This window comes from Podarcis raffonei, chromosome 7 (genome assembly GCF_027172205.1).
Source record: "Podarcis raffonei isolate rPodRaf1 chromosome 7, rPodRaf1.pri, whole genome shotgun sequence".
NCBI classification, from domain to species: domain Eukaryota; kingdom Metazoa; phylum Chordata; class Lepidosauria; order Squamata; family Lacertidae; genus Podarcis; species Podarcis raffonei.
The window spans coordinates 65,264,781-65,292,550 of record NC_070608.1 but is presented as its reverse complement, the minus strand read 5'-3'; the positions used below and the strand labels follow the sequence as shown (position 1 = coordinate 65,292,550).

General features: G+C 40.4%; 1 protein-coding gene across 2 annotated transcripts; it reads left to right on the top strand.

Moving 5' to 3' along the window:
- Positions 1-282: 282 nt before the first annotated feature.
- PRPF4B (pre-mRNA processing factor 4B) lies at positions 283-27,770 on the top strand. 2 transcript variants are annotated; one of them, XM_053396979.1, is made up of 18 exons: positions 283-485; positions 5,768-6,961; positions 7,789-7,959; positions 8,566-8,718; positions 9,993-10,074; positions 11,185-11,395; positions 13,081-13,154; positions 13,796-13,886; positions 15,417-15,564; positions 16,884-17,021; positions 18,696-18,849; positions 20,340-20,454; positions 21,204-21,355; positions 22,150-22,236; positions 23,331-24,147; positions 24,680-25,316; positions 26,098-26,143; positions 27,063-27,770. In XM_053396979.1, the coding sequence occupies exons 1-15, from the start codon at positions 370-372 to the stop codon at positions 23,532-23,534; spliced, it is 3,090 nt and encodes a 1,029-aa protein (XP_053252954.1). In that variant the 5' UTR covers positions 283-369; the 3' UTR covers positions 23,535-24,147; positions 24,680-25,316; positions 26,098-26,143; positions 27,063-27,770. The 2 variants fall into 2 exon arrangements, with proteins under 2 accessions (XP_053252954.1, XP_053252953.1); XM_053396978.1 differs by having other exon boundaries at positions 23,331-25,316.

The following is a 27,770-nucleotide window of genomic DNA, read 5'->3' as shown; positions in this document are numbered from 1 at the left end:
ATCCGCCCACGCTCAGCCTCGAGAACCATAGAAACGGGAAAGAGTTACACCCCTCACTTTCTGTTCCCATTTGGATGCCGCCATATGCGGGGCTGTCCAGCGGAACTGGAAGCCGCTTCGCCCTCCGATAACGCTGCGCTTGGCCGCTTCGCGCATAAGCAACAGGCAAATGGGAACCGGAAGTATGGAGCTACATCTCCCGCGAGCAAAACTCCCTGCTCGTAGCAAGCTGCTGGAGGAAGTTACGTTACCAACTTCCGGGCTCGTGACGTTCACCTCATTTCCGGTTTCTGCCGAAGTGACCAGCGAGGTGTGCGGAGTTTTTTTATTATTATTACTATTTCGGCTCGGCTTACGTTGCCGGCACGCATGCGCGACGTCTCAATCGCTTCAGCTTTCGGCGGCGGCGGCGGTGGAAGTCGAGGAGTTCGGAAGTTCAAAATGGCGGCGGCGACGATAGTGGAGTCGGGGCTGCGGGGGCGCGGGTAAGAAGATGAAGAAGAACCATAAGATATAGATATGTCTAATATTAAAGCACGCGGTTTAGTTCCGGTAGCTGTGAGGGAGAAAGTCGGGTGGGCGAGGGGAGGGAAGGGGGGAGAACGCGCTGTTGAGCCGTTATAACGGTCGCGAGGAGGCCCTGGCCGGGCCTGGCGTCTGAGGCCGGAGCGGGACGAGCTTCTTCGGAGCCCGCCCTTAACCTCGAGCGGGGAGGCACGAAGCCGGCTTTTCCCTCGCCGCCACCCGGCCCTTTCCCAGCGCCTGCTCGGGCCCCGAAGGGCCTACCTTTGGGTCTCGCCGGAGTTGCCGCCCCCACCCGGAAGGGAGTCCCAGCGCCGGGCCCTCAAGGCTCAGCCGCCGCGCGAGCTTTCCTTCCCTGCGGGAGGAACCCCCGAAAGGTTTGCTGGAAATTAAATGCCGTTAAGCCTCTCCTGCGGCGAGGGAGAGGGCGGTTGGCAAGTAGCCTCTCGCATTACGCTTTCTTTGTTTAAAAAGAAAGATCGTGCGCAAAGGCGAGAGCCGCACCAATTTTTTTTAAAAAAAGGTAGTTTTCGGGATTTTTTTCTTTTCTCCGCACAAGTTAACGTGCGAGAGTGGGGGGCGGGGAAGATTCCTGCTCATGCTTATTTTCAGAGTTAACTCTGTTCCATTTTGGACTTATCGACGTGGCTGGGGAAATGTCTGACGAGCCTGGGCAAAGTTACTAGCCCTAGTGGGATTGTTGTTGTTGGATTGATGGATTGAATTTGTATGCTGCCCTCCACCCAAAGATATCAGGGTGGTTGCTCATAGACATGCTGCGCTGTTTTTCCTTTGCCATCGGTGCTGCCAAGTACTTCACTAACAGATTTCTTTGGTATTTTACTGGTTTTTTCCACATCACTGACTTTGTTTCTCCAGCGTGCTTCATCTCAAATAGAGGTCTACCCATTTCTTCTGATGCAATCTGAGTGATACGATTGCTTATAAATAAAGCTGTGGCATAGTCTAAATGCCATATGGGTCTATCACACATGCACACTTGGCTTTTTGTGTCTTAGTAACTCCTTACAGGCAAATAAGTGCTAGTGTTTAATTTATAAACCACATGACATTTACATTGTATTTGTTAAAGCTGCTCCCACTCCAGTGACATTTCTGGATTAACAGCTGTTACAATGCTTGTAGTCTAAAGCTATGGTCAGGAGCCAAGCCAGTTAAAATCAAAAGACTGGCATAAAAATGAATTATTTAAATTATTTTAAAGACGTATTTGTATTTCTGTAATAAAGAACCTTGCATCCCATATTTCATGAGGATGGAATTGCCAGAGTTATGAAAGATTACAATGTATTGTCCTGATTATGTAATTTTAGGGACATAACAGTATAGATAGTCACATACCAAAGTACAAACTAAAGTAAGAACTCTGGTGGGATATCGGCTTGATCATGCATTTTTTACATAGGTGTGCATGTAGAAATCAGCCTTTACCAAAGCTCTGTCACCTAACTTATTTAGTCTAGCATTTATCAGATGTCTTCGGGGGAAATCTGATGGGCATTTTGTGCTCATCAATTTCAGAGTAAATGTAATCAAACTTGCAGGGACTAATTGATTAGTGAACATGAATAGGATCAGTATGCAAGAAATTTGGGCAATAAGCTCATGTTGTAAGCTGTTGAAAGCACAATTTCTGGCTGTTCACCAGAATACACTTTTTTTTACAGCTATGGTATCCATGGGTTATTAGATTAGTAACTTCCTTTTTATGAGGCAATCCCTAAACAAATCATAAAAGATACCCCTGCCCGTACGGGCCAGTCTTGACAGACTCTAGGGTTGTGCGCTCATCTCACTCTATAGGCTGGGAGCCAGCGCTGTCTGCAGACACTTCCGGGTCACGTGGCCAGCATGACAAGCTGCATCTGGCGAGCCAGCGCAGCACACGGAACGCCGTTTACCTTCCCGCTGGTAAGCGGTCCCTATTTATCTACTTGCACCTGGGGGTGCTTTCGAACTGCTAGATTGGCAGGCGCTGGGACCGAACGACGGGAGCGCACCCTGCCGCGGGGATTCGAACCGCCGACCATGCAATCGGCAAGTCCTAGGCGCTGAGGTTTAACCCACAGCGCCACCCGCGTCTCAAATCATACACACACCATAAACTTGTAAATCTCAATTTCCAATCAAGGGTGACTTGCTGGTTAGTTATTAGTTGTAAACATTTTGTGGTTGGATGACCCATGTAGAATTTGAAAACTGTAGTTCCACTTATTAAGCTAACAGGGCAATCCAGATCTGTGCATTTAGATGGGATGGTGTCTGCTGACTTCCAGCAGGAAAGTCCCACCGTCAGGGTGCGCCCACCCAAACAGTGGACTGGTGGAGAGTACTGTCAGTGGCACCCAGCAGCCCACTTCCTCCCTCCAGCAAATGGGACCGGCACAGGATCTGCTGGATCCAGTGTGGACACTGCTGCCATCGCATGATAGAACAGGCTCAATCTGGGCCTCTTTGCTGTGTCAGCTTGGCAGCTAATGCAGTAAAGGGGCATGTTACCCTCTCCCCACTATTTCTGCTTCAACCAGAACAAGCACGGGGGCGGCTCCTAATCAGTGCAATTTTTGCTAGTTTTCACTACAACTTTCATGCGTCAGAGCTTGCTTCATGCTGCAGATGATTTGGTAAAAATCAACACCAGTTACAGGATGAAACACAAATTCTTTGAGAAGGTTTTAATAAAACTTGTTTTTCTTGCTAGAACTTGTTTTCTTTTTCTTCACTGTTTTCGCAATTGATAAGCATATGGACAAGGTCAGATTGCCCATTTATGTCAGCAGTCCATGGGAAGGGGACTCTTTATTCACTGTCTACAACTTCAGTTAGGTTGAGGACATAAATATACCGTATTGAAAGGTACAGTAGTGAAGATGGTGATGTATTCAACTACCTTTATGCCACAGCACTGTGCTGGCTTTCCTGCCAGTTGTCTAAAAATCACTGAAGTAATAGAAGTCATTAGACTGTTTTCCAAAGTGATCGACACACAATTATTTCCTACATCTTAAAATAAGAAAACTAACAAGGAGAAGACAATACTCTAATTTTCATTTTGTTTAAATACACTTATTGGCCATAAGGCACATAATAATTGCACAATCCATAAGTTCACAGAGATATTTTCATCTTTTGTTCCTCGTGAATGGTAGGTGGGCAACAGATTCCTGGATCTATGCTTGGTATCATGCTCAGGGATATTACATTCATGACAGTGTGATTTACTCACAGTTCTGGCTTTATATTTTGGAGACAATGGATTATATCCAACTAGTCATACTCAGAGTAGACCCACTGAAGTCAGCGGACTTAAGATACTCAAATTAGTTATGCCTGGCGTTGGCGATAACCCCACACATATCTCATTTTGTGTTGTGTTCTAAGCAGAGTCAATATGCTAATTTGATTTGTAAAATTCTGAAGCAATTTAGTCTGATACCTAGTTCAACAGCCTTTTTGGATCAATGGCCACATTTCAAATTTTGAGAGAGTGCTGTGGGCGCAGGTCACAAAATGTCTGCCATAGAGAGGGCATAGCATAATGCGACATGGCTGCTGGGAGGGCATGGCACAACACAAAATTAGAGAACAGTTATTGCATCTCCCCCACCCAAGAACTTCACTCCTACCATGGGAAATCAGCTATGTCCTGCTGGTCTTGATTGTGGAGATACAGCTGTTAAAAGGCACAAGAATCCTGCTTTCACCCATTCCAACTGTAAATCAAAGCCTAGGTTGTCATCTTGTACCCGCTTATCTGGGAGTAAGCCCCATTAGAAACAAAGAGACATAGTTTTGAATAGACTTTTACCATTGTACAGTCAGCTAACGTTACAGGGGAATCTTGGTGCCTAGTCTTTATCCTCTGAACACAAGAAGACATGTCTCCCCCTCTTTTGCAAATTTCTAACATTTGCCTTTGGAAGGGAGGGAGAATTCTGTAACACACACCCATACTTATGCAGTAGTATTTGCAGGAAATAACTCCCAGATCTAATACAAACCTACCACAGGCAAGATGCATCCTGGTTGTGAGGCAGAAAGGAAGGGTAAATGACATCTTCCAGGGACAAGAAAAAAATAAAGCGGGAAAATGCACGGAAGGGGAGGGGAAAGCAGGTGCTCTTTAGGACCCCAGGGATTCCTGTAGCCTGGTGTCCAAACAACTACTTAGCAATCATAGGCACACCTCTAATTTTACTCGTTGGCTAAAAACACTTAACAGGTAGAAGCAGCTAGGCTAGCTCATTTAGCAGAAATTGCCTATAAGGGTACCTGTGCATTTTTCTTCCTAGGAGGGCTAGAGATTTGCTTTTTAAAAAATGAAATTGAGTCTGGTGCCCATGCCAGGTGTGCCAATGAAGGCTGTCATGGGCACTGGGTTGGCGAACCATGGTATAATATTTATACACTGGTATTTGAGCATCTTATGTATGAACAGTATGTATGAATTTTAGTGATGCTTGTTATTTAATTATATTTCTTATATTCTTAATTTCATCTAAACTCTAAGTCTAATCCTTAGTTGTGCAATTGAACATGTTTTGTGCTTGGTCCCTTATGCTCTATTTGTTTGAATAAAAATATTATCTTGATTGATTCATCATAAGTTAGCTTATCAGGAACCGTAGAAGAATAGCTATAATAAATGGTCTGTAGCTTCTTTTTCTAGTTATTGGGGGGGGGGGAGTCCTTTCTTTAGCAAGGATGATGAACATGGCTGTTTAAACTAATTGTGCCCGAAAGTAAATCTGAAAATAAATGGGGCAATAATGGATCAATGTATAAAAATATTCTTTGACTGCCATCTAATTCACAAGTAGAAGTAAAAAATGAACCTGCCTAGGTAGTGATTTTGCCATTTTATTTTCCTGCACTAGTGTATTTGTGCTGTGTTGTTATTGGGTAATTACAGTTTACTTGTAGGAGGGATCCTTGATGGTTACTGGCACAGACATACTTCTGATATATTTTGCTTGAATGCAGATTAAGAGTTCTCTAAACAGTTATGGGGCAAATTTCTTGCTCTCTTGTCTGCCTAGCTGCCCCCCTAAATTCTCCCCCTCCAAAGACTTTCCTAAGGATTGGGAGACTGCCCTATGTTGGGTAAGCTGTGCCACAGGACTGAGAGGGAAAGGAAAGATCTCAGAAAATTTGGTCAGATCTCTGGCTGCAAACCATAATATTTCATTTGATCTCTGATTATTCTATTTAAACATATTTACAGAATTGATGATGCTGATATTTCTGAGAGAAGTGCAAATGAAGAAAATGGGGATATTTCAGAAGGAGAGCAACCACAAATTAAACACAGCCGGCATAAAAAAAAGAAGCACAAACACCGAGGTAAACATAAGAAACATAAACATTCTTCAGAAGAAGATAAGGACAAAAAACATAAACATAGGCACAAACATAAGAAACATAAACGAAAGGAGATTACTGATGCCTCTGACAGAGAAGATGGTCCAGCAAAAAGAACTAAAATTGATTTCTTAGCTCCTTTAGAAGACTTAGAAAAACAAAGAGCATTGCTTAAAGCTGAACTTGAAAATGAGCTAATGGAAGGAAAAGTTCAGTCTGGGATGGGATTAATATTGCAAGGTTATGAGTCAGGTTCTGAAGAGGAGGGAGAAATCAATGATAAGGTGAGAAATGGGACTAGATCTGCAACTAAGTCATCAAACGTTAAAGGGAAACCAGAGATTGTAGACAATAAAACAAGTTCAAAGAAACGGAGTAAGAGCAGATCAAAAGAACGGACTCGGCACAGATCTGATAAAAAGAAAAGCAAGTCAGGAGTTGATGGAATAAAAGAGAAAGCAACAAGAAGTAAATCAAAAGAGAGGAGAAAATCAAAAAGCCCCTCTAAAAAAATTAAGTCTCAAGACCAAGTAGGAAAGTCAAAGTCTCCAACTCTTAGAAGGCGCTCTCAGGAGAAAAATAGGAAGTCAAAGTCTCCAGAAGATAAGACTAAAGCAGAGGATAAGATGAAGTCTAGAGATCATAAAAAATCTCCAGCTGTTAATGAAACTAAAAACAGAGATCGTGGCAAAAAATCAAAATCTCCAGTAGAACAAAGAAGCAAATCCAAAGATAGACGATCAAGGTCTAAAGATCGAAAATCCAGGCGATTGGAAGCTGAAAAAGAGAAGAAGCCCACCAAATCTCCTTCTAAAGATGCATCATCAGGGAAAGAAAACAGGTCTCCTGGTAGAAGACCTGGCCGCAGCCCTAAAGGAAGAAGTTTGTCTCCGAAATTACGAGATAAGCCAAGACGCAGCAGATCACCTCTCCTTAATGATCGCAGATCTAAGCAGAGTAAATCGCCCTCTCGAAATCTGTCTCCTAGGAGAGCAAAGAGTAGATCTGTAGAAAGAAAAAGAAGAGAATCAGAAAGGAGGCGTTTTTCTTCTCCAAGGTAATTTTAATGAAGAAAATTAAGAATCAAGTGGTTTTAATTTTTTTAAAATGTGCCCACCTGTCCATCCCCTAACACATGAGAGGTGCTGAACTGGTGAAACCGAGATGCCAATTTGCAAAGGAAGAAATGGGAGAACACTATAAGTGAGCTCCCGATTCTTCCTTTCCAGCTGTGGCAAATAAACTTGAACGACCTGGTGCCATATGATGTCACATATCTGACAAGTAGGTGGTTCTGCCCACCAGTCAAAGTGGTCCATAGAGGGTGGGCCAATTCTGGGTCTACTCAGCCAGCTGGATCCAATTTCCCCTGGTATGTGTTATAGAAATTTGTGCAAGACCTTTGATTTATTTAACAAAATATCAAAAATAATAGCATAGTAACTTTTTCGGTTTTAAGTGTTTAATAATAAAACAGTATGCTGAGCTAGACTTGTCAGTCGCCACTGATATTGTTTCTTTGGAAGTGGAAACATCAAAGCAGAGAATACTTTGTAACTTGGAAGAGGTATTTTTCAAGCTACAAATAACTAACATAGGTATGTTTGGAAAGGCAGACTGTTGCAGGCAATAAAAGCATCACATGAGGATTTGGTGTGAATATGAAACTTGATTTGCTAGCATTTCAGCAGTTTTGCTATAGTATGTCTATATATGCTTTAATTATAGGGGACCTTTTATGTCATTCTTGCTTATATATATTTCTACTCAGTTCAGTCTATGAAATGCTATAAAGACAACTTTACAGTGAGTTTAAAATGGTTTTTTAAAGGGAATCAGGCCTATTTTTGTATATATCTTTACAATATTTCTTCTAACTTCAAGAACACGAACTAGGGATGATATCCTTTCTAGACGTGAGCGATCAAAAGATGTCAGCCCACCTAGGTGGTCCCCATCCAGAAGAAGATCCAGGTCTCCTATTCGACGAAGATCTCGCTCAGTTCTTCGACGTAGCCGGTCTCCAAGAAGGAGGAGTAGATCTCCTCGGAGAAGGTATATATTCTACTATACTGTAAAAATAAGTAGAAATTAATCTTGTACGTTAACCGAGAATGGTTCTTTTTTAAAAAATGTGCTACCACCACCATTATGGGTTGTTATCAACAAAGTTGTTCCGTTAGCACAAGGACTTCTGCCTGCTCAATGGTACTTCCTCTGCTTGGGAGCGGTAAGGGAACCCCCAGAACATATTTGAGTGGGGGCTCGAGGGACGAGGAAGTCTGATTGCAGAGGCAGAAGTCCTTGCACTAATGGGGCAACTCTGCAGGACATAGCCCTATACATTTTGCCAATTCCCTAACACTCCTATGCTTCATCTAGGAACATGCTACTCAAATTGTGGCCGCTCTGCTCCCTCTGCCGGCCAGAGAGGAAACCAGTGCTGGCCTAACTTTGAATTCCAAACCAACATGCATAGTTTATTAATATCTAAACATGAGAGGAAGTGAAGAACAAACCTTGCCTCATCCTAAGTAAATTTTTTTTTTTTTTGCTTTTGAATGGAACAGATTAGAATCTAAAAATGCTTCAAGCATGTATATAAATATAAGAGATACTTTGTCACATTGATTCTTTTTTCTTTTAATTCCACATTTTCAGGGATAGGGGTCGACGGAGTCGATCTCGTCTTAGGAGGAGATCTAGGTCACGGGGTGGCCATAGGCGGAGGAGCAGGAGCAAAATAGAAGACAAATTTAAAGGAAGCCTTTCTGAAGGGATGAAGGTTGAGCAAGAATCCTCATCAGATGAAAAGTAGGAACTGAATTTTAATGTTTCATATTGTGATCTTCTACCAGATTTTTCTGTGTGTAGATAGATGAAATGTCTTCTTTTTCTTAAATCAGAAGTATTTTCAACATGGAGGGCAATCTTGAATATTAATAGTGAGTTCAATGCTGTAGCTAGCTGATCGTCTACCTAATGTGCCACATTCTTCTTGTTATTTTAACTTATTGGCTAAATGCTGACCCATACCTGGTGAACTTGTTACTACTCTTCTGTCATTCTGTTCAGTTTGACAGGGCTCGATTGCCAAATGTTAGGATACCTTGGGAATGATTGCCAGTTGATTAATATTTGATCTCATATTGACTGAGTCTCTGCTACAGGAACCTTTAGTTATAAGCAATCAGGTTTGTAGGTTATATCCAACAGTGCTACCCAGTTGATAATAAGGCCCATTTTCAGCAACTTCTCTCCCCATAGTTCCTTACAGTCTCCCTAAATCTGCACTAGAGCATTTTAGAATGTTGCCGTGGGGGGGGGGCGGGTTGCAGTGGTGATGGGAAATGAGCCAAAAAAATGTTTCCCTCCCTGTTCTGCTGATGGAGGCCTTGCCAAGTCACACTGTTGGATAGGATCCAATACAAATATGTATTCCTAGTCTCAACCATATAGTTTGTATTTGTTTTTGGCCAGACGATACTTGGGCACAGTGAAGTAAAAATGCACATAATTAATCTCCACGAAAATGAAGATGTAAAAATAAGTATATGTGAATATACGCCTGTCATTATACTTACTTGCCATCCATAATTATAATAAAGGGAAATAGATTGGTTAATCTGTAGCTCATATATGAAAAGCGACTGGTACAATGCTTATGCAATAATCTCAATAGTCAAAATTTCCCCAATATCTTAATATTTACGTACATTTATTCTAGGACTGTTAATACCAATCAATAGCACCAAATGCAGTCAAGTACACTACAAGGAGAACATAAATACAACAGAGAGCAACGGTGGTCAAATTAAAAATACAACCATTAACCATAATAACCCCTCCATAGTGTATTAAATTAGTTTGAATGAATTACAACAGCTAATATCTAATATTTATAAAGCTTATAAATAATGGTCAATTATAATAAAACTTTGGGTTTTTTCCTGTCTGTCTGTAATGTGAAGTTATTTAAATTAACATTTTAGGATCCAGGTCTTTGAGTATTGTTTTCAGGGTATTTGAGTATAATTTCCTGCATCAATAAGTGGACTGAAGGATATGTCAATCATCATTTTTAATAGCCTTGAAGACTTTGACGTTGAAGAAGAAGATGAGGAAGCTTTGATAGAGCAGAGAAGGTTACAGAGGCAAGCAATTGTTCAGGTATGTGATAGTGCTGTACTACCACCCCTCCAAACTAGACTGTAATTTTGTGAAAGCTGATCGTCCATACTGTTTCCATAGAGTGTGGTCAGGCTTTCAAGTAGCCATAGTTACAAGGACTATCCATTCAGCTTTCTGTTATAATTAGCTGCCACAAATTCCCTCATGTCTAGGTACTGCAAAGGGAAAAGAGTGCAATGAACAAAGAGTGCACAGAATAAATGCCAAGTCATCACATTCTGCAGCATGCGAAGTGGCATGCTCTTAACTGGTGTATGTGGTAGCACCCTAGTAACCCTGGGCAAACACCCACAGACATATCTATTATGTTTCCTTTGGCTTAGAAATGAAGAGTTGGATCCAGTGTTGCCTTAATAGGTCTGTCTGCCCAAGAAAACCTTTCCTGCTCTCTTCAAGGACCTTTAGGGGGAAAATCTGAGAGCAAATAATAATAGAACTGTGGAGTTGGAAGGGACCACGGGGGTCATCTAGTCCAACCCCCTGCAAAGCAGGAATATTTTGCCAAACATGAGACTTGAACTCATGACCCTGAGATTAAGAGTCTCATTCTCTACCAACTGCGCTATCCATAATGCAGTAGAGATCTGCAATAAAATGAAGTGTGTGGGAAAGGCCTCTCTTTCAAGTGAACAACTGCTTCCACGGTGCTGGAATAAAGCAAAAATATTTCTTTGGTTTAAAAAGGTAAAGGGACCCCTGACCATTAGGACCAGTCGTAGCCGACTGGGGTTGTGGCGCTCATCTCGCTTTACTGGCCGAGGGAGCCGGCGTACAGCTTCCAGGTCATGTGGCCAGCATGACTAAGCCATTTCTGGCAAACCAGAGCAGTGCACGGAAATGCCGTTTACCTTCCCGCAGGAGCGGTACCTATTTATCTACTTGCACTTTGACGGGCTTTCGAACTGCTAGGTGGGCAGGAGCTGGGACCGAGCAACGGGAGCTCACCCCGTCGTGGGGATTCGAACCGCCGACCTTCTGATCGACAAGTCCTAGGCTCTGTGGTTTAACCCACAGCGCTACCTGTGTTTATATCACCACAAAATGTACATTTTTTCAGTGGCTTGAGTAATGGAAGATTTCTTTTTACAGAAATACAAGTACCTAACTGAAGATAGCAACATGTCTATGCCATCTGAACCAAGCAGTCCTCAGAGCAGCACTCGCAGTCGCTCAAACTCACCTGATGACATTCTAGAGCGGGTAGCTGCTGATGTTAAAGAGTATGAACGGGAAAATGTGGACACTTTTGAAGCCTCGGTGAAGGCTAAGCACAACCTCATGGCTGTTGAGCAAAATAATGGTAAGAATCAAATTCCTGTGAAATGTGTTCTGAAAGAAGATCTGCAACAGCTAAAATCAAAAGTGAGATACATTTGACATGGCAGCCATGAGTAAGAGACTCATTAATTTTAGAATATCATGAAATATTGTACAAGTTTGCTCACTTGTAGAAAGCTAAGTTAAATTATGCCTGGGGTCGCTTCCGGACTTGGTATGCTGAGTCACCAGAAAACAAGGACATGCCTCTCACTTTATCAGGCTGACTGAACACACAGTCAAAATTCAGAAACGTTTTTGTGCAGTTCTCAGCGCAATGTAATAATGGCTTTCTTACACATACCCAGATCCCAATAAAATGTAAGTGGTTGGACCCAGACTTAGACATGCTTAGAGTAAAAGGTAAAGGGACCCCTGACAGTTAGGTCCAGTCGCAGACGACTCTGGGGTTGCGGTGCTCATCTTGCTCTATAGGCCGAGGGAGCCGGCGCTTGTCCACAGACAGCTTCTGGCCGAGGGAGCCGCCGTACAGCTTCCAGGTCATGTGGCCAGCATGACTAAGCCACTTCTGGTGAACCAGAGCAGCGCAAGGAAATGCCGTTTACCTTCCCGCCAGTGTGGTACCTATTTATCTACTTGCACTTCATGCTTTCAAACTGCTAGGTTGGCAGGAGCAGGGATCGAGCAATGGGAGCTCACCCCATCAGAGGGATTCGAACCGCCAACCTTCTGATCAGCAAGCCCAAGAGGCTCAGTGGTTTAGACCACAGCGCCACCCATCAAAATTGATAGGACTAGTTAGAAGTCATGAAACTGGATCCAACGCAGGGTTTTTGAGATTGCACAATTGTGGGTGGGATTACTGTGACTAGACTACTGACTGGAACAGGGAAAGAACCCTATCTTGTCAATATTGGTGGCTTGGCAACTAGATACTTTAAGGGACCACCTTCTTCTGCAACACCCGCACCCCCGGTGTATTACGATCTGCTTTAGGTCCTTCTCTGGGTCCTGCTGCCATCAGAGATGAGGCAGGTGGTGATCAGAGACAGAACGTCCTTGTGGTGACACCCTAACTTTGGAAATCTGAAGGTTTTTCTGCTGCTAAGTTTTATGTCTTTGTATTACCCAGATCTTATTCCAGATCTTTAGATACATAGAGTTTTACCCTGCTTTTACCCTGCTTTTTGCTTGCACTGTAAGTTGTGTAGTTGGGATTGTGTAGTTGGGATTGTTTTAATTTAAGGCGGTTGATGATGAACCAAATGAGGTGGGTAGTATCCCTCTTCAGGTGACAGAGGCAGGAGAGCAAAGAACTCTGGGAGGCAGGCACAGTCTCCTCAATTTTAGACAGCTCCCTGTTTACACAGGGGTTATGTTCCGAGGCGCTGCACACATTGGTAAAATTGTGTATAATTGAAACCTATTGAGAAAGCCTGCAAATACCCTGCCCCATCCCTGTTCTGCCATTTTAGTGATATTTCAGTGACGTCTTTACAATGTTTCCAGGTCATTTCTGCACGTATACCCCGTCGCACACACATTAAACACACATAAACGAAGGGCTGTCTGTATTTTAATTGTGTTGCACGTTGCTCTTCAGTCCAGAAGATTCTGAGAGCAGGACATTAATGGAATGATCTGTAGAAATGTTAAGGCTATCTTGTATTCTTTCTCATTGCTTTCATGAATGTGAATTCTTTTAAGGTTCGTCTCAGAAGAAAATTACAGCTCCTGACATGTTCACAGAATCAGATGATATGTTTGCTGCATATTTTGATGTAGGTAATTTTTGTATAAATGCTTTTTGAAGTGCTGCTCTGTTTTGGTAAAGAACATATATAAAAACTTCTAAAAGACCACTGGATTAATTCCCAGGTTTTTTATCCAATGGTGTCTGTGAGCGAGCAGAATGGACTTCCATCTCCACAACAGAAGTTCATCTTCCTTTCCTCCCTGCTGCAGCCCACTATGTACCTAGAGTTTAATACCCCCAAAGCAGATTTAAGAGGAGGGAGAGGAAGGGAACTCTCACTGTGTGAATAAAGGTCTCCTCATTCAATGTTGGGTTTCGCCCTGAATCATTTAAACCATTAACTCTAGAAAGTGATTATTTGACCATTTTCATTGTTGCAGTTGCATTAGGGATAATACCAGAATTACTCAGCAGAATTCAAATAGCCCAAATAGTAAGATAAACACTCATCAGCTTTAATGAGAGATGCCTAGCATTGATGTTTTGTATGTTCTTTGAAGTACAGAGTGTCTTTGCCCTTTGATATTGGGCCTTCTAAAGACTTTTTGTGAGCGGTCTAGGAAACTATGTAATTGGGCAACCAATAAATTGATAAATTAAAACAGTTCTTGTAGTTTCATAGGCGAATATGAAGGAAAAAGCTAAATGAGATTTACTTTATTTCAGAGTGCACGCCTTAGGGCTGCTGGCATTGGAAAAGACTTCAAAGAAAACCCCAATCTCAGGGATAACTGGACAGATGCAGAGGGGTATTATCGTAAGTATGATTGGTACATCTCATATATATTATCAACTGAGCACAACTGCAGATTAAAGGAATCCTGTTTAAAGGCCAGCAGAATGACATTTTAATGTTGCAGGCCTTTCTCCCACATTTAGAACATCAAAGAAAACGTGTGAGTGAATAAATATATAGTCCACAACTCTAGCTTACATTTTCCCAGTTTTTCTCTGGAAGCAACCATCAACATTCGCCATTCAATGGAAACCAGAATAATGGCTCGGAAAATAAGTTCCAGCTTTATTTGCCAAACTGGACTCAGAATGCAAACAGTTCACTGAATCTCCTTCAGGAATATTGCATAAACAACTACAAAAAATCCACAGGAAAATGGGTTCTCTTTTAGTTTTCTCATGTGGGAAAACAAGTTAATATTGTTCAAAATCCCTGAAAATAAATGTCTTGGTACTTGATTTGGGTGAGGCATAGAGAACTTGAGAAGTTGGAACTAATTGGCCAGAAAGCTGGCTTTACTCTGGTGCCAATAGCTTGGTTTTCACCCGTCCCCCCATTTGCATTGCTTGGGAAAGAAGAGGACACATTTGTGTAAAAAGTGTGAATGTAGTGTGAACCTTCCAGCTCTTCCCTGCTGTGACAAGGAATTGCTGGCAATGGTTCACACAGAAGATGGAGACCATTCACACTCTTACTTTTACATATTTAAAATGCTGTTTGGGTATTTTGCACAAATGTTCTTTAAAGAGCATAAGAAATGCCCTGCTGGATTGAACAGAAGACCCACAAACTTCAGCATCCTGTTCTCACATTGACTGGCCAGATGGCTAATGGGAAAACCCACAAGCAGAATTTTAGTGCAACAGCGTTCTCCCCACTTGTGATTTCCTGCAGCTGGTATGCAGTAGCACATTGCCCTTAGACAATTGAGTTCGAACAGGCATGTTGTGGTTTGCAAATTTGCCTGTACATAGTATCTTCCATTGTTCTCCTTTAAAGAATTACCTTGCTGAATCCTCATGTTCTTTAAACTCTCTTAGTACTTCGGGGATTCTGTGTTGACTGCTCATTGAAAATCTCAAAATGGGGTGCATGGTTCTTTGGATCATAAATTGTAACGTGGGTATTTTGGGAGGAAATACTTTGTATCCTTCCTCTTTTCCCAAACATGGCATCATTAAACTGAGTGGGAAGAAGTCACGGAGTAGCATTGTGTATTAATAGAAAACCTATTTAGGTGTTACTCAGGTTCTAACTGACTTGAGATCAGGAGTGGGTCTGGGGCTCCAGCATCCCTTCACTGTAGGAGGTAAGAAGCAAGCTAGTTATCAACATGTTCTGTCTTATCCAGTTGGGAGGATTTCTCATTCAAACACAATATTTGCATTTCTATCCAGAACAAAGACAGAGGAGTTCTGTTAAAGCAGGCAGTGACCCTTAATGGAAATTGCTATTATGACTGTACCTTATATGCATTTCTGTACAGGTAAATCCTCCTTGATTGATTGGCACTGAAAATGTATTTAACAACATCTTTTTTCTTTTCCTCAGGTGTTAACATAGGTGAAGTTCTAGATAAACGCTACAATGTATATGGGTACACTGGCCAAGGAGTTTTCAGTAATGTGGTGAGGGCCAGAGATATGGCAAGAGCAAACCAAGAAGTGGCTGTCAAAATCATTAGGAACAATGAGCTTATGTAAGTAAAAAAAAAATTACATCTCAAGATAAAATGAAGTAAAACAGTAGTGGCCCTACAAGTTTTGCAGAGATGCATGAGCAGCAACTGAAGATTTGCACAATATTCAGGAAGACTGTCATGTAGCATGTTTTGTAAATATATAGAATCCTGTTATTTGTAAACTACTAACCTGTAGCTGCTGGTTTCAGTAGTTGAGCGACTAACTGTAAAGAGTTGGTGTTCATCTGCTGGAAGACGGTTTATTGATCTAGTGAAGCCTTCTGTCCACAAAACAGGAATATGGAGGTGAGACTTGACAGTCTCCCTCCACTCCTTTCTCCAGCCCCCACGCCACCTCCTTTGTTCTTCGAAAACTACTCCAGCCCTCTGGAGCAGATTTGAAAAGACATTTAAGCTGTCCCACTGAATTAACCACAGCATTTTGATGACTGTAAAATTCAAGTGCTGTGTATTTCCCCACCATACCTGTACGTTTGTATGATACCTGAAGGAAGCCTCATGGGGACTTCCTAATTCTGAAAGAGTTCGATAGATTAACAAACTGACCCTAGGAAGGCAGAAATGATGCCAGACTCTGCTGCATACCAGAGCAACTGTGCTTCCAGTTTTCTGTTACATACTCACTTTCTGGGCTATCAACAAGTTCTACCCTATTCCCTTTCTAGGACTGTGTTCTTCAACATTGGGTCCCCAGGTGTTGGACTACAACTCCCATCATCCTTGGCCATTGCCTAAGGTGGCTTGGGGGATGCGGTGTTGTAGTCCAACAACATCTGGGGACCTAGATTGAAGAACAATATTCTATGGCAGGCATAGGCAGACTCAGCCCTCCAGATGTTTTTGGCCTACAACTCCCATGATCCCTAGGTAACAGGACCAGCGGTCAGGGATGGTGGGAATTGTAGTCCCAAAACAACTGAAGGGCCGAGTTTTCTTATGCCTGTTCTAGGGATTATAATAGCCCATATTACTTCCTCCTTCCCCAAAGTTCCCATAACAGGATGTTCTCTTGTCTTCTTGCCTAATCTTTGCAAGCTTCAGTCTTGCATGCATTCAGTCACAGTTGCAAACGAGAAGTTTCTCTCATCAGATAAGGTGCTTCTGCTCTTATCCTTATGGCTGCCTTGTCTGCCTAGTCTCCAGAGAGCATTATATGTCTTCTGGTAGTGGCAACCCTTAAGTTCAGATTACATTGATCCTTGTAGTTGTAATATTGTTGCTGTTGCTTCTTTATATGTTTCTTTATATCATTTAAACCTCTGCATTTTAAGTGGTGTTTGTGTGATGTATATTATAATAAATGGATTTATTTTCAGGCAAAAAACTGGTTTAAAAGAATTGGAATTCTTGAAAAAACTCAATGATGCAGATCCTGATGACAAGTTCCATTGCCTGCGATTGTTCCGGCATTTTTATCACAAGCAGCACCTTTGTTTAGTATTTGAACCACTCAGGTAAGGTTTAAAATAATGCTGTTTAGACTGTTTATCTTATTGTCCTGTTCTTCTCCTTAAACTAAACCTTGTATGAAAGTTTCAGAAGTAGTTCTTCCTCAGCATATAACAGGGTATTCTGGAATAGGATATTTGAAAAAGAAATAAGCAGAATGACCTGACACGTCAAGTTGCAATTTGTTCCATCAGAGACGGTGACTATTAAAGCAGAATGGTGTCAAGAGGAGGAGGTTCCAAAACTATAGAATTATCCTGGCATTAAAATTAGAAAGCCACAGAACAATATTTATGTCGCCCCAGCTTCTTCTGGGGAGGAAAAAACTTAAACATGTAGCAGAGTTCCCAAAAATAGACCAGAGGCAATTGTACTATATCCAGCAGAGCTTGACTTGCTACTAAAGGCAAATGAGCATAATGGTCACAAATCCAATTCATTCAGGATTGGCACAGTCCATAAAAATCCAGTTGCAGCACTTACAAGAAAATTTACAAGTATAATAAGACTAAACCTTAACACTATAGCATGCAGAAACAGAACAAAGAGACAGAAAGAGAACGTGAGTAACCCGGGATCCTCCTGGCCTGACTGTAATAGTCAGCATGACCTTGACAGAAAGAATAACAGAACCTGTTTAAATTTGCTATATACCTTCCCAGAAGGTATAACCCAAACAACAGAAACCTTTCAAACAGAGAAGCTGCTTGAAGCTTCCTGAGCTAAGAAGCAGAACAGGAAAGGTCTCTATACATCAGATCAATACTTTCTGTACTAAGAAATGCAAACTGACAATTTATTCATTAAAACATAAGCTAAAAAATTGTTTATACACACACGGGTTAATTTTAATTCCATGTGTACATGGAATTAGGAGAGTTAAAAGTAGTGGTAGTGTTTTCTGATAGAAGGTGGAACACGTTAGCGATCTTTTAATTCCGTAGTCAAAACAGAAGCATTCTTTTCATGTAGGGTGGGTCATTTCTGTTCTGGAAATCAAGGTTCTGTCCTGTTACTTCATGTGTGTGTTAGAAAATCAATCTCTGAAGGTGGTAAGAAATAGCTCTATTCAGTTATAAATACATGTAAGTTTTCTCAGTTATTTGCAACTAAATCATTGCATGCCTGGAACAATTTCCACGAGTGCAATGGAGCACCCCTCCTCACTTTCCCTTCCTCACAACCCCCAAATCTGCTCTGAAGAGTTGGGGATCCCTCCAGAGCAGATCTGGGGGTGTGCACGGGGAGAGGAAGGAGAAGTGAGAAGTTCCACTACACACATTTGAGTTGTTCCATGTGCACAATGATTTATATAAACGCAACTCGCAATCTGCCACCTGATGTTCAGCTAATAGATTTTCAGACAAATGCTGTCGCTAAGTACAGTACACCCTTTCCGGTGGTCTATTGCAAGTAATTTATGGGCTGAAATGGTGGGGTATAAAAAATCTTTCAAGATTTATTGTTATTTGTGATACATTTATATGATACAGTGTTATAAAAATAGTTTTACAAATAATAAATAAAGTTAATGTTGTTTAAACAATGTTATTACAGATTGACTTCTATAAACTTCCTGTACATTGAATTACTATGTATTTCTATTTTTAATGTGTTTGACATTATGTTTCTTCCACCTTCTACTATCCCCATCTGTTGTGTGTCTCTTTTCAATTTAGTATGAACTTACGAGAGGTGCTGAAGAAGTATGGAAAAGATGTTGGCCTCCATATAAAGGCAGTACGATCATATAGTCAGCAGCTGTTCCTAGCATTAAAACTTCTTAAAAGATGCAACATCTTGCATGCTGATATCAAACCAGACAATATTTTAGTAAGTAATATTTTGTTACAACCCTGCAGATAGTTTTGGGGAAAGAAAATACAATACACTGTTTACATTGTGTCAATTTCTATGAGAAATTTTTCTCTCTCATGGATTTTATGCTGAAAAATATCAGTGACTGCTTGATTTCTTCCCAACTGCCTGATCATGGCTACCTTCCCTGGTGTCCCACAAGTCCTCCCCCAAGGGGAAGAAGCAATTTCTATGAATAAGATCCAACCCAACTTAGTATAGTAATATAACAAATAAGAGCAAATTTAATCAAGCTTGCATTCCAAACTAAAGATGTGCTGTAGCTTAGGACTGGTCTTTATGGCGAACCATCCCTGTGGAGTGACCCTCCCTAGGTCAACTGTAACATATAGAGCTCTCTCACCGTATGGATTGCTCCCATTACACAGAGACATTCCTTGCTGCTGTCGCAACCACTCTCTCAAACAGCCTTCACATTACTTGTAGAGTGGCTGGGGAAACCCGGCCAAATGGGCGGGGTATAAATAATAATAATATTGTTATTATTGTAGGAGCAGTCTACTTGTCATTTTAAGTTTCAGTAGTTTACTGGCAACATTTGAATTCTAATATTTGGTCAGTGCTAATTGTAATACGCTAGCTAGCATTTTAATGTATAATTTGGAATTATTCTCATAACCTACTTATGCACCTACATGATAAATTAGCATTCCACGGAAAATGCATCACTGGCATAACTGCCTTTGTATCAGTAGGCACACTTAACTCCAACCCCCTGACAGTTCCAGCAGGGTTTTTTTGCATAAGAAGGAACAGTTTAGTCATGTATACAGTTACAAGGATGCATGGAATAAGGACAGTAACCCACTCTGTGCAAACATTGTACCGAACAGTTTTTGAAAACATTTGGGTATGGGCTGCTGGGAAGTTAGCTATATAGAATCTTTATTGGAATGGATTGCTGTTGACAACTACAAAACATAGATTGGATGCTGGGCAAAATAATTCAAATGCAAACTCTGTCTGTGAGGTGAAGTACAAATTCATTTCAGATGTTTCTTCTTCATGACTATCAGGTGAATAAACTCCAGTTTTTCTCAACAGATGTCAGTATTAACTGCAGAGTAAATTCCTTTTAAAATATGGCATCTCTAGAAGTTACACATTCTTTCAGACATATTTTTTTCATATATAATTTTTAAAAGATGACAAGAACTAAATAAAGCTTCTGGATCAGACCATGGGGCTATTTAGTCATGGCAGCCTATTGCTTACAGCAGCCCCATCAGATGCTTGCAGGAAGCCCATAGCAGAGCATGAAGTCACAGCACTTTCCACTGGTTCCCAGCACACAGTGTTCAGATTCACCTTGCTTTTGAACTCTATCCTGCTTTTAAACAAAATCAGTATTAATATGTGCTACTTAAAGGTTGGTGGTTAGTTTGCACAATCAGTGTCATTTGCTACTTTCTCCATTAAGTACAATTCTTGTTGCTTTTTTTAAGGTGAATGAATCTAAAACTATTCTAAAACTCTGCGATTTTGGGTCGGCTTCACATGTTGCGGATAATGACATCACACCGTATCTTGTCAGCCGATTTTATCGTGCTCCTGAAATTAGTAAGTTAATCTACTCTTGAGATATTCTGCAGTTAATGTTGATTTTAACTTGCACATTTATGAAGAAGGACTGCAAAAATCAAATTTTATACATGGCAAAATTTATTGATGCGGTCTTAGATTTTAATAGTTATCAGTCAACCAACTAGCATGGGTGTATGGCAGGCTACTGTGAGAAAGAGAACAAACTCCATCTAAAGTTTCCTTGGCTTTTGGTTTATCAAGTTCCCCCTTACCGGGTCCCCTCCTCCCTCCTTCACCAATATCTTTTGCCACTCCTCCTTTTTCAAGGTTCCCTAGTTGCTTCTTCCCCATTTTCCGTTCACTTGGTTGCTACTATCTCCCCATCTCCTTGCCTAAGCCACTTTGTTCTTTGTTCCTTCCACACTCTTGCCTCTGACATTCTTTTCCCTCTGCATAACAGATGATCAGACTGGGAACGGAAGCTTTTTCACCCAATCTCTTTTCACCTCCCATCTGACACTCTTGATCTGAAAGAAATTAAGGCTGGTGTGGAGCATCACTGATGGATGAATTTTGAAGTTTAGAAAAGGATATGATGGCAATGATGTTTTAATAGTATACCCATTTTTACGAGCTGAGTGACATGGGAGAAATATCATAGATACTGCAGCTCATTTATTCTGTTCTTTTTGTGGCTGGCTGATCCTAGAAAAGTGAGTGACCTTTACTTGAGTGTGTCATTTTGTACGATTAATGGTTTTAATTTTACAACTGTTCTCCTTCAGTTATAGGCAAAATCTATGACTACGGTATAGATATGTGGTCTGTAGGCTGTACATTATATGAACTTTACACAGGAAAAATATTGTTTCCTGGGAAAACCAACAATCATATGTTGAAACTTGCTATGGACCTCAAAGGAAAGATGCCAAACAAGGTAAAGAAATAAATTGCTTGTAAAGATGAATAACATTCTAGAATTTTCCCTGATCCTGTAGGAATCTTGTAACATCCCAACTTGTTCACCCTGCCCCTAAACTATGGTTTACAGCCTGCGGATATTCTTTCTGAAAGGGGCCAATATGCTATTAAAACTTAATTCTAGTGGAACTTCCCAGTAACTAGAGTCTGTGGGTGGAACTCACCATTGCATGAGAGGACTCCTGCTTGCAGAACAGCTTTTCACCTTTCTTTCCTCCCCGCTGCAGCTCCCTTTATGCCACCCTCTAGAGAAGACTTTGAGGATATGCAGAGGGCTGCAGGTGGGAAGAGAGGAAGATGTAGTCTTCTTGTGTGAGCACAAATGCATTCCACTCACATGCGCTCACACTCAAATGCATTCCACTCACATGGGATACAACAGTCGATATCATTGATGCAAATGAAAAAGACATCTCATTTGTTATTGTAGATTTTTCTCTCTCTCTGCAGTGATCTGAAGAAATAGAACGTAATGACCCTTGATGTTTTCTGGAAGTAACGTGAGGCTTTTGATGTAGGCTTGTCTTAGTTTTCTGGAGTTAAATGTGTAGAGGCCTATTTTAAGATGCTACCTTTTTATCAGTTGAAGATTTCATACGCCCTAAGCTTCTGAGATCTGTGTAAAATAAAGTGCACTTTATTTTTCAGTTTGCCTACATGGTTGAAATAAGCCTTTCTCTTTGAGATTATTGCTTTCATGATTTATACTTTTGGACTTTTTAAGACTTTCAATTTGCTATCTATTTTCAGATGATCCGAAAAGGAGTCTTCAAAGATCAACACTTCGATCAAAATCTCAACTTTATGTACATAGAGGTAGATAAAGTAACAGAAAGGGTAAGTCTGAACTACAGTAAGTAAAATGCGATGTTCTGTTTGGAAATTTCTCATCCCTTTTTTGTAGGTTTTTAATTAAAATTTGGTGAATATGGTTGTTATATAAATTTTGCAACTTTTTGTATGAAGGGCTTGGTTTAAAACTCTTTGACATACACCAAGCTTGGGAGAGATCACTAACCATATACAGCATATTCTTCAAACTGGCAGCAAACTTATTAGCATAGAGAACCACATTAACAAATATGTGAAGATTTTATACAATAGCAGCTGGATTGGTTCAGTGGAATACCCAAATTATTCACTAATTGCAGATTTGCAGTGAAGGTTGAAATACTTTCATCCTTATTTAGAGAAAACAGTCCACGCAGTACTGAATACACAGAAAGCTCCTATTTGGAGGGTACATTCCCTTTATTTCCCCAAGGTGAACCCCAATTTTCTAGTCTAAAAGATCTACCTTGTTAAGGTAAGATGGGGGACAACTGTTGTGATTGCAGTGTACAGTGATGTTAAATGGTGAACTGTTGAGTCTGTGCACTGAGTAGCTTTGCTTTCAGCCTCAGTTCTGCAGTGTTGATTTGGCACAAGAGGGGCTTAAGTTAGTGGTGATCGAGGAAGGTGGGGAGCAGGGAAAGAGAAGCTCAAGTAAGTGCAGCAAATGATGGGTGCTCACCCATTTACAGAGCTGTTCACAGGCATAGCTAAGAGGTGTAGCTCTCCTCACCTTGGCTGTGATCACACGGAATAGTGATTGGGTGCTGTGAAGGACTTCAGAGAAAAGATTTTCACAGTGCAGTAATAATCAGCTTTTAGCTGGGTGGGAAGGCGGCTGAACTAGGGTGCATGCAAAGATGTTTACTTAGAATCCAATTAAAGTTACTAGTCCTTTCTCCATGAAAATGCTAGCACTTTTCACCTAGCATGATTCAGCCTTCTGCAGTCCATAAAATAAAAAATTCCATTTAGCTGTTGAATGTAATATGCCCCATTTAAAATAACACAGTACCACCATAAATTGGAATGTCCATATACTATTTTATGGCTTTATTGTTGCCTCAGATATTAAGTGCTGGATGCCCTTATCTTTGTAGGAAAAAGTAACTGTCATGAGCACCATTAATCCAACAAAGGACCTGCTGGCAGATTTAATTGGGTGCCAACGCCTCCCTGAAGATCAGCGCAAAAAGGTTCACCAGCTGAAGGACTTGTTGGATCAGATCCTCATGTTAGACCCAGCTAAACGGATTAGTATCAACCAGGCTCTACAGCATGCCTTCATCCAGGAGAAAATTTAAATCCAGCGAAGATGTTCAAAGGGTTTGACTAGTTAATATACAAAGACTGATGCAATTTCACAGCAATTTATAAATGTACATATAGCATATAAATAATTACCCTGCAAAGTTGAGGAAGAATGATATATTTGAATTAACACCAAGGCGGATATTTCTTTTAGAAATGTTAGAGTAACTCTGTTTGTCTCTCACGTGAAGATTTTTTCACTGTAGAACTGTTTTATTGCCAAGACTGCACAGAAATACAACGCTAGCATATATGGCTGCAGTTCCCAAACACATATATATATAATATATATATATATATAGAAACACACACACATATGCTCCCTCTCTCTCACCCTAACTAAATGCAACAAAGCATCTCTTAAAATATCAGTAAGACTGGGTGGTTGATTTTGGTTTTTAGCAGATTTGGCTTCATTTTGGTCTCTGAAAAATGGCCAGCATAAATGCTGTTTATATTGCATTTTCCTAGGTGTGTGCGTGCAGGCCACAGCAGCATGCCCTTGGTGTAGTCAGTGCCGAAGGGGGTCTATTCCTTCTTGAGCCTGCCCGCAGGGATGGTCTCCTCTTTTAAAGCAGGTTGCGTACAACTTTCAGTACACTGAAGGTAAGCTAAACCATCAACATCACTGACGTTTAAGATGTTAATTGTACTGGAGCAACTGGCAAATGAGGGTCAATAGCTTTGTAGCAGAATTCCCTGCATGTTTTTATAAATGATCTTGTTTTTTTTGTTTTCTGGCATTACAACTGTGGCATAATTCCAGCTTCTGTTTGATCATCACATTCAAAGGAAAAAAAATTGGGGAGTGTGCACTTGATGGAGAGAGCGCCTTCAGTGTACTGTTTATTACTTTCACTTTTAAAAAATCAACTTGCTATATATATAGACTTTATACATTTTGTTAAATGCAGTTCACTATGGCATAGAGCCAATACTTAGAGAAGTTTTCATTTCCTAACAACAAATGCGGAGCTCCAGTTCCAAAAGTCCTTATTTCATGGCCAGATAGAGAACACCATAATAAAGATTTTTTAGCTACTTGTATGTCATTTGAAAGTGTACTGCTTTATGCTAAAGGTGTTTTTCATTTGTTCATTGTTTTCATTATTTGTGATCATGTTGTCTTTCAATACAGGCATAAACCTTCCACTCTTGAACAAAGCAGCTGCTTTTTAAAAGCGGTAATTGCTTCTTTACCTTTTATTTCTTTTGTAAATGAAGCTTTCTTTAAGAAATGTGACTTTAAAGTGTTGTCTCTTGCATAAAACAGTTGACATTCACTTATTGTAAAGTGAAGATTGTTCTGCTGCATGTAAAGTGGACCATGCAGATTTCTGTATGTTTTCAGTATGCATCATTAGATAATAAAGTCTTTTGTGAACAAGGCATTGGTAGCCATTTTTAAAAGATTTTGTCTCCAGTGTTGCCGACTCAGGTAATCGCATCAGAGGAATCTTTCGTTTTTGATAGTCCGTTAATTAAATCAGTTAATAAAAGATGTGGCCCATTGAAAGAGAGATTAGATTCTTAATTATCCACATTTCAGTTTAGATACTACCCCCTGCACCCTACAGATTCTATCTACTTTCATTGTAAATTTATTCCTGTAGGTTGTTGGATTCGAATCAGGTTTTAACTAATGTTTGTGCTGTTTTTCTTACTTTTCCTTTTTGATGGTGCTGAGAGAGACAAGGAAAGCAAGTCACAGGCCACTCAACGCCTACTCCAGGGGGTCTGGTTTGCTGAGACACCAACTTCACCTTCCTAACAAGGTTATTTCTGACAGCATGTGTAGATAAACATTTAGGAACAACTTAAACAATAGCTCCTTGTTCAACATGAAGGTACCAAACTCAGTGGATTAACGTTTACCAATCCGATTCTTGCATTAAAAAACCGATCCACGTATTATCTTATTTGTATGTATTTCATGTATGTTGCACAGGTGTACAGAAACACCCCAAATCATGAAATTCTGTAAATAGGATTTTTGAAAATCCATTTAGGCAGATAATTGCATCCAGTTGTGCGCATTTAGTACAATCAGTCACGCTGCTTGCCAAAGGGGTGATCTATCCCTCCCTCCCCATGTTAAAATAGCACACTGCAAAGGAGGCAAGTGATGTTAAACCTGCCTGTCTTTGACCCTCTACCCTTTTTCTTCTCCAGTTAAAGTTACTTTAAAAGTAGCAAATCTGTTTCTCTGTCAGCTTACTTAAAATGCTTCTTGTTTGTGCAGGAGACAGAATGCAGCTTTCACTCTCACTGAAATGAAGAAGTAGATTACTTGATAGTTATTTGCACGGAGCAGTGTGGCGCACACTGCTTTGGCGACACCTCCAGGCTATCTTGCACGCCAGGTGGCATTCTGACCCAGATTGTCGTAAAATTCTATTGCCTCCACCATTGTTCCTTGCCCCCCGTTTACAAGTAATGAAAAGAGTTGGTCATGTCAACTCCTGTAGCAGCTACCACCAACCTTATGGCAACAGGATTTGTAAACAGTTCCTAAGAAAAACAAAGTTGCTTGTTTACTTGTTCTTTGTGTTATAGGTGCCGCTCAAATGAAGATGATGGAAACCAGAAGACATGAACAAAGGTTTCTGTTCTATAAAAGATATGAAAAAACATTCATTTAGTTATGTCTAGTTTTTTTTCTTCTGTTCACAGCACTGAGATATATATAGACTTCATTTACACTTTTGCCATTCTGGCAGTTCTTAGCATAGTTGTGGTGTTTTTATGTAAAATGTGTCTGTTTCATCTTTTGGGTGATGTGATTTTGTTGTGATAAACGAGATAGGCATGGTTAAATAAACATTTTATTATAATACTATAGGCAAGAGTCAAGCACATTTGATGGTAAATTTTATTTATTACATTTTTATTCCACCCTTCCTGCCAAAGGAGCCCTAGTGATAAGCTCACGGACATACTATTTAAATTTTTGCAAGCAGGTATCAGCATACTGCAACATTCATTTATCCTGGGGCATGCATTATATATGCTTTGGCTGCAAAATATCAATCTTACTTTGGATGTCTCAAAGTGTTAAGAAGAGGTCAGACCTTTTGCAGAGGATGGCTGTGTGGGTGTATACCTGAAGAGCCAGCAGAGATTCTGGAGTTGTAGGCCAGTTTTTTTATAACTCAGTTCACATTGTAGTGGGAGATCATAGGACTTAGCTTTGCTTCTCTCAGCAATTCAGTTTAGACTTTTAAGTGGAGTGGCTTTCTGACGGATACTAGACTAAGCTTAAAAAACAAACAGACCGAAAAATGAGGATATATTTAAGCCACAGGTCAGTCAAGTAAGAATTAAATATACTGCTTTTTACAGTATATTTACTGTATCAATTGCATCAGTTTGGAAATGTATTTTAAGAATTTCTTCTAGTTCTATTTATCCTTGTGCTGCAGTGTAGGTTGCTATGACACACAAAGTTATTTTGAAATGACTTTGATATATCTGATACTAATTTCTGCCTTTGCTAATCATGTGTTTCCCTTCCTGTGTAGGGTAAGTGGCAGAAAATTTCTGAGAAACATTTGCATGGATTGAAGTTTGCTCAGGAGGCAGATCAGACTATGAAAATACAGAAGGCTGATATCTTTGTGAGATTGACAAACAGTAATGAACTTGTGCATCAAAAAGTGAAGCAGTGGTTTAAGATAACTATTTTTACCATTCATTTTTGACGTTTGATGAATAACAAGCTTATTAAAGTTTTTGTGTGTTTGCTTATGCCGAGTTCTATTGAATATTAAATAACAGTGCAATGACGCGTTCCTAAGATGTGCATCTAACCATGTAGAAGACAGGTGGGGAACCTGTGGTCTTCCAGATTTGGACTCTAAACTCCCATAAGCTCCAACCAGCATGTTGAGTGGTCAAGATGATGGGAGTTATGGTGCCAGCAACATCTGAAGGACCACAGGTTCCCCAAGCCCAATCTAAGAAAACTCCATGATGCCTGGGCATTGTCAGATTTTTAGATGCATTCATTTTAGTTCAGATTGTGAATAAGCACAGCTTGATCTCTGTGATAATGTGTTTTATCACAAACTAACATTGATGAACATGGTTAACCTAGAAGTTATTCTTTCACTTCTCCTTTTCTTTATTGTAACTTGTCAATATTTTGCTGCCATTAAGTAATTCCTTCTTGTGAATGCATTTGACACATTAATTTGAAATTACTAATAAAATGAAAACTATATAAGCTA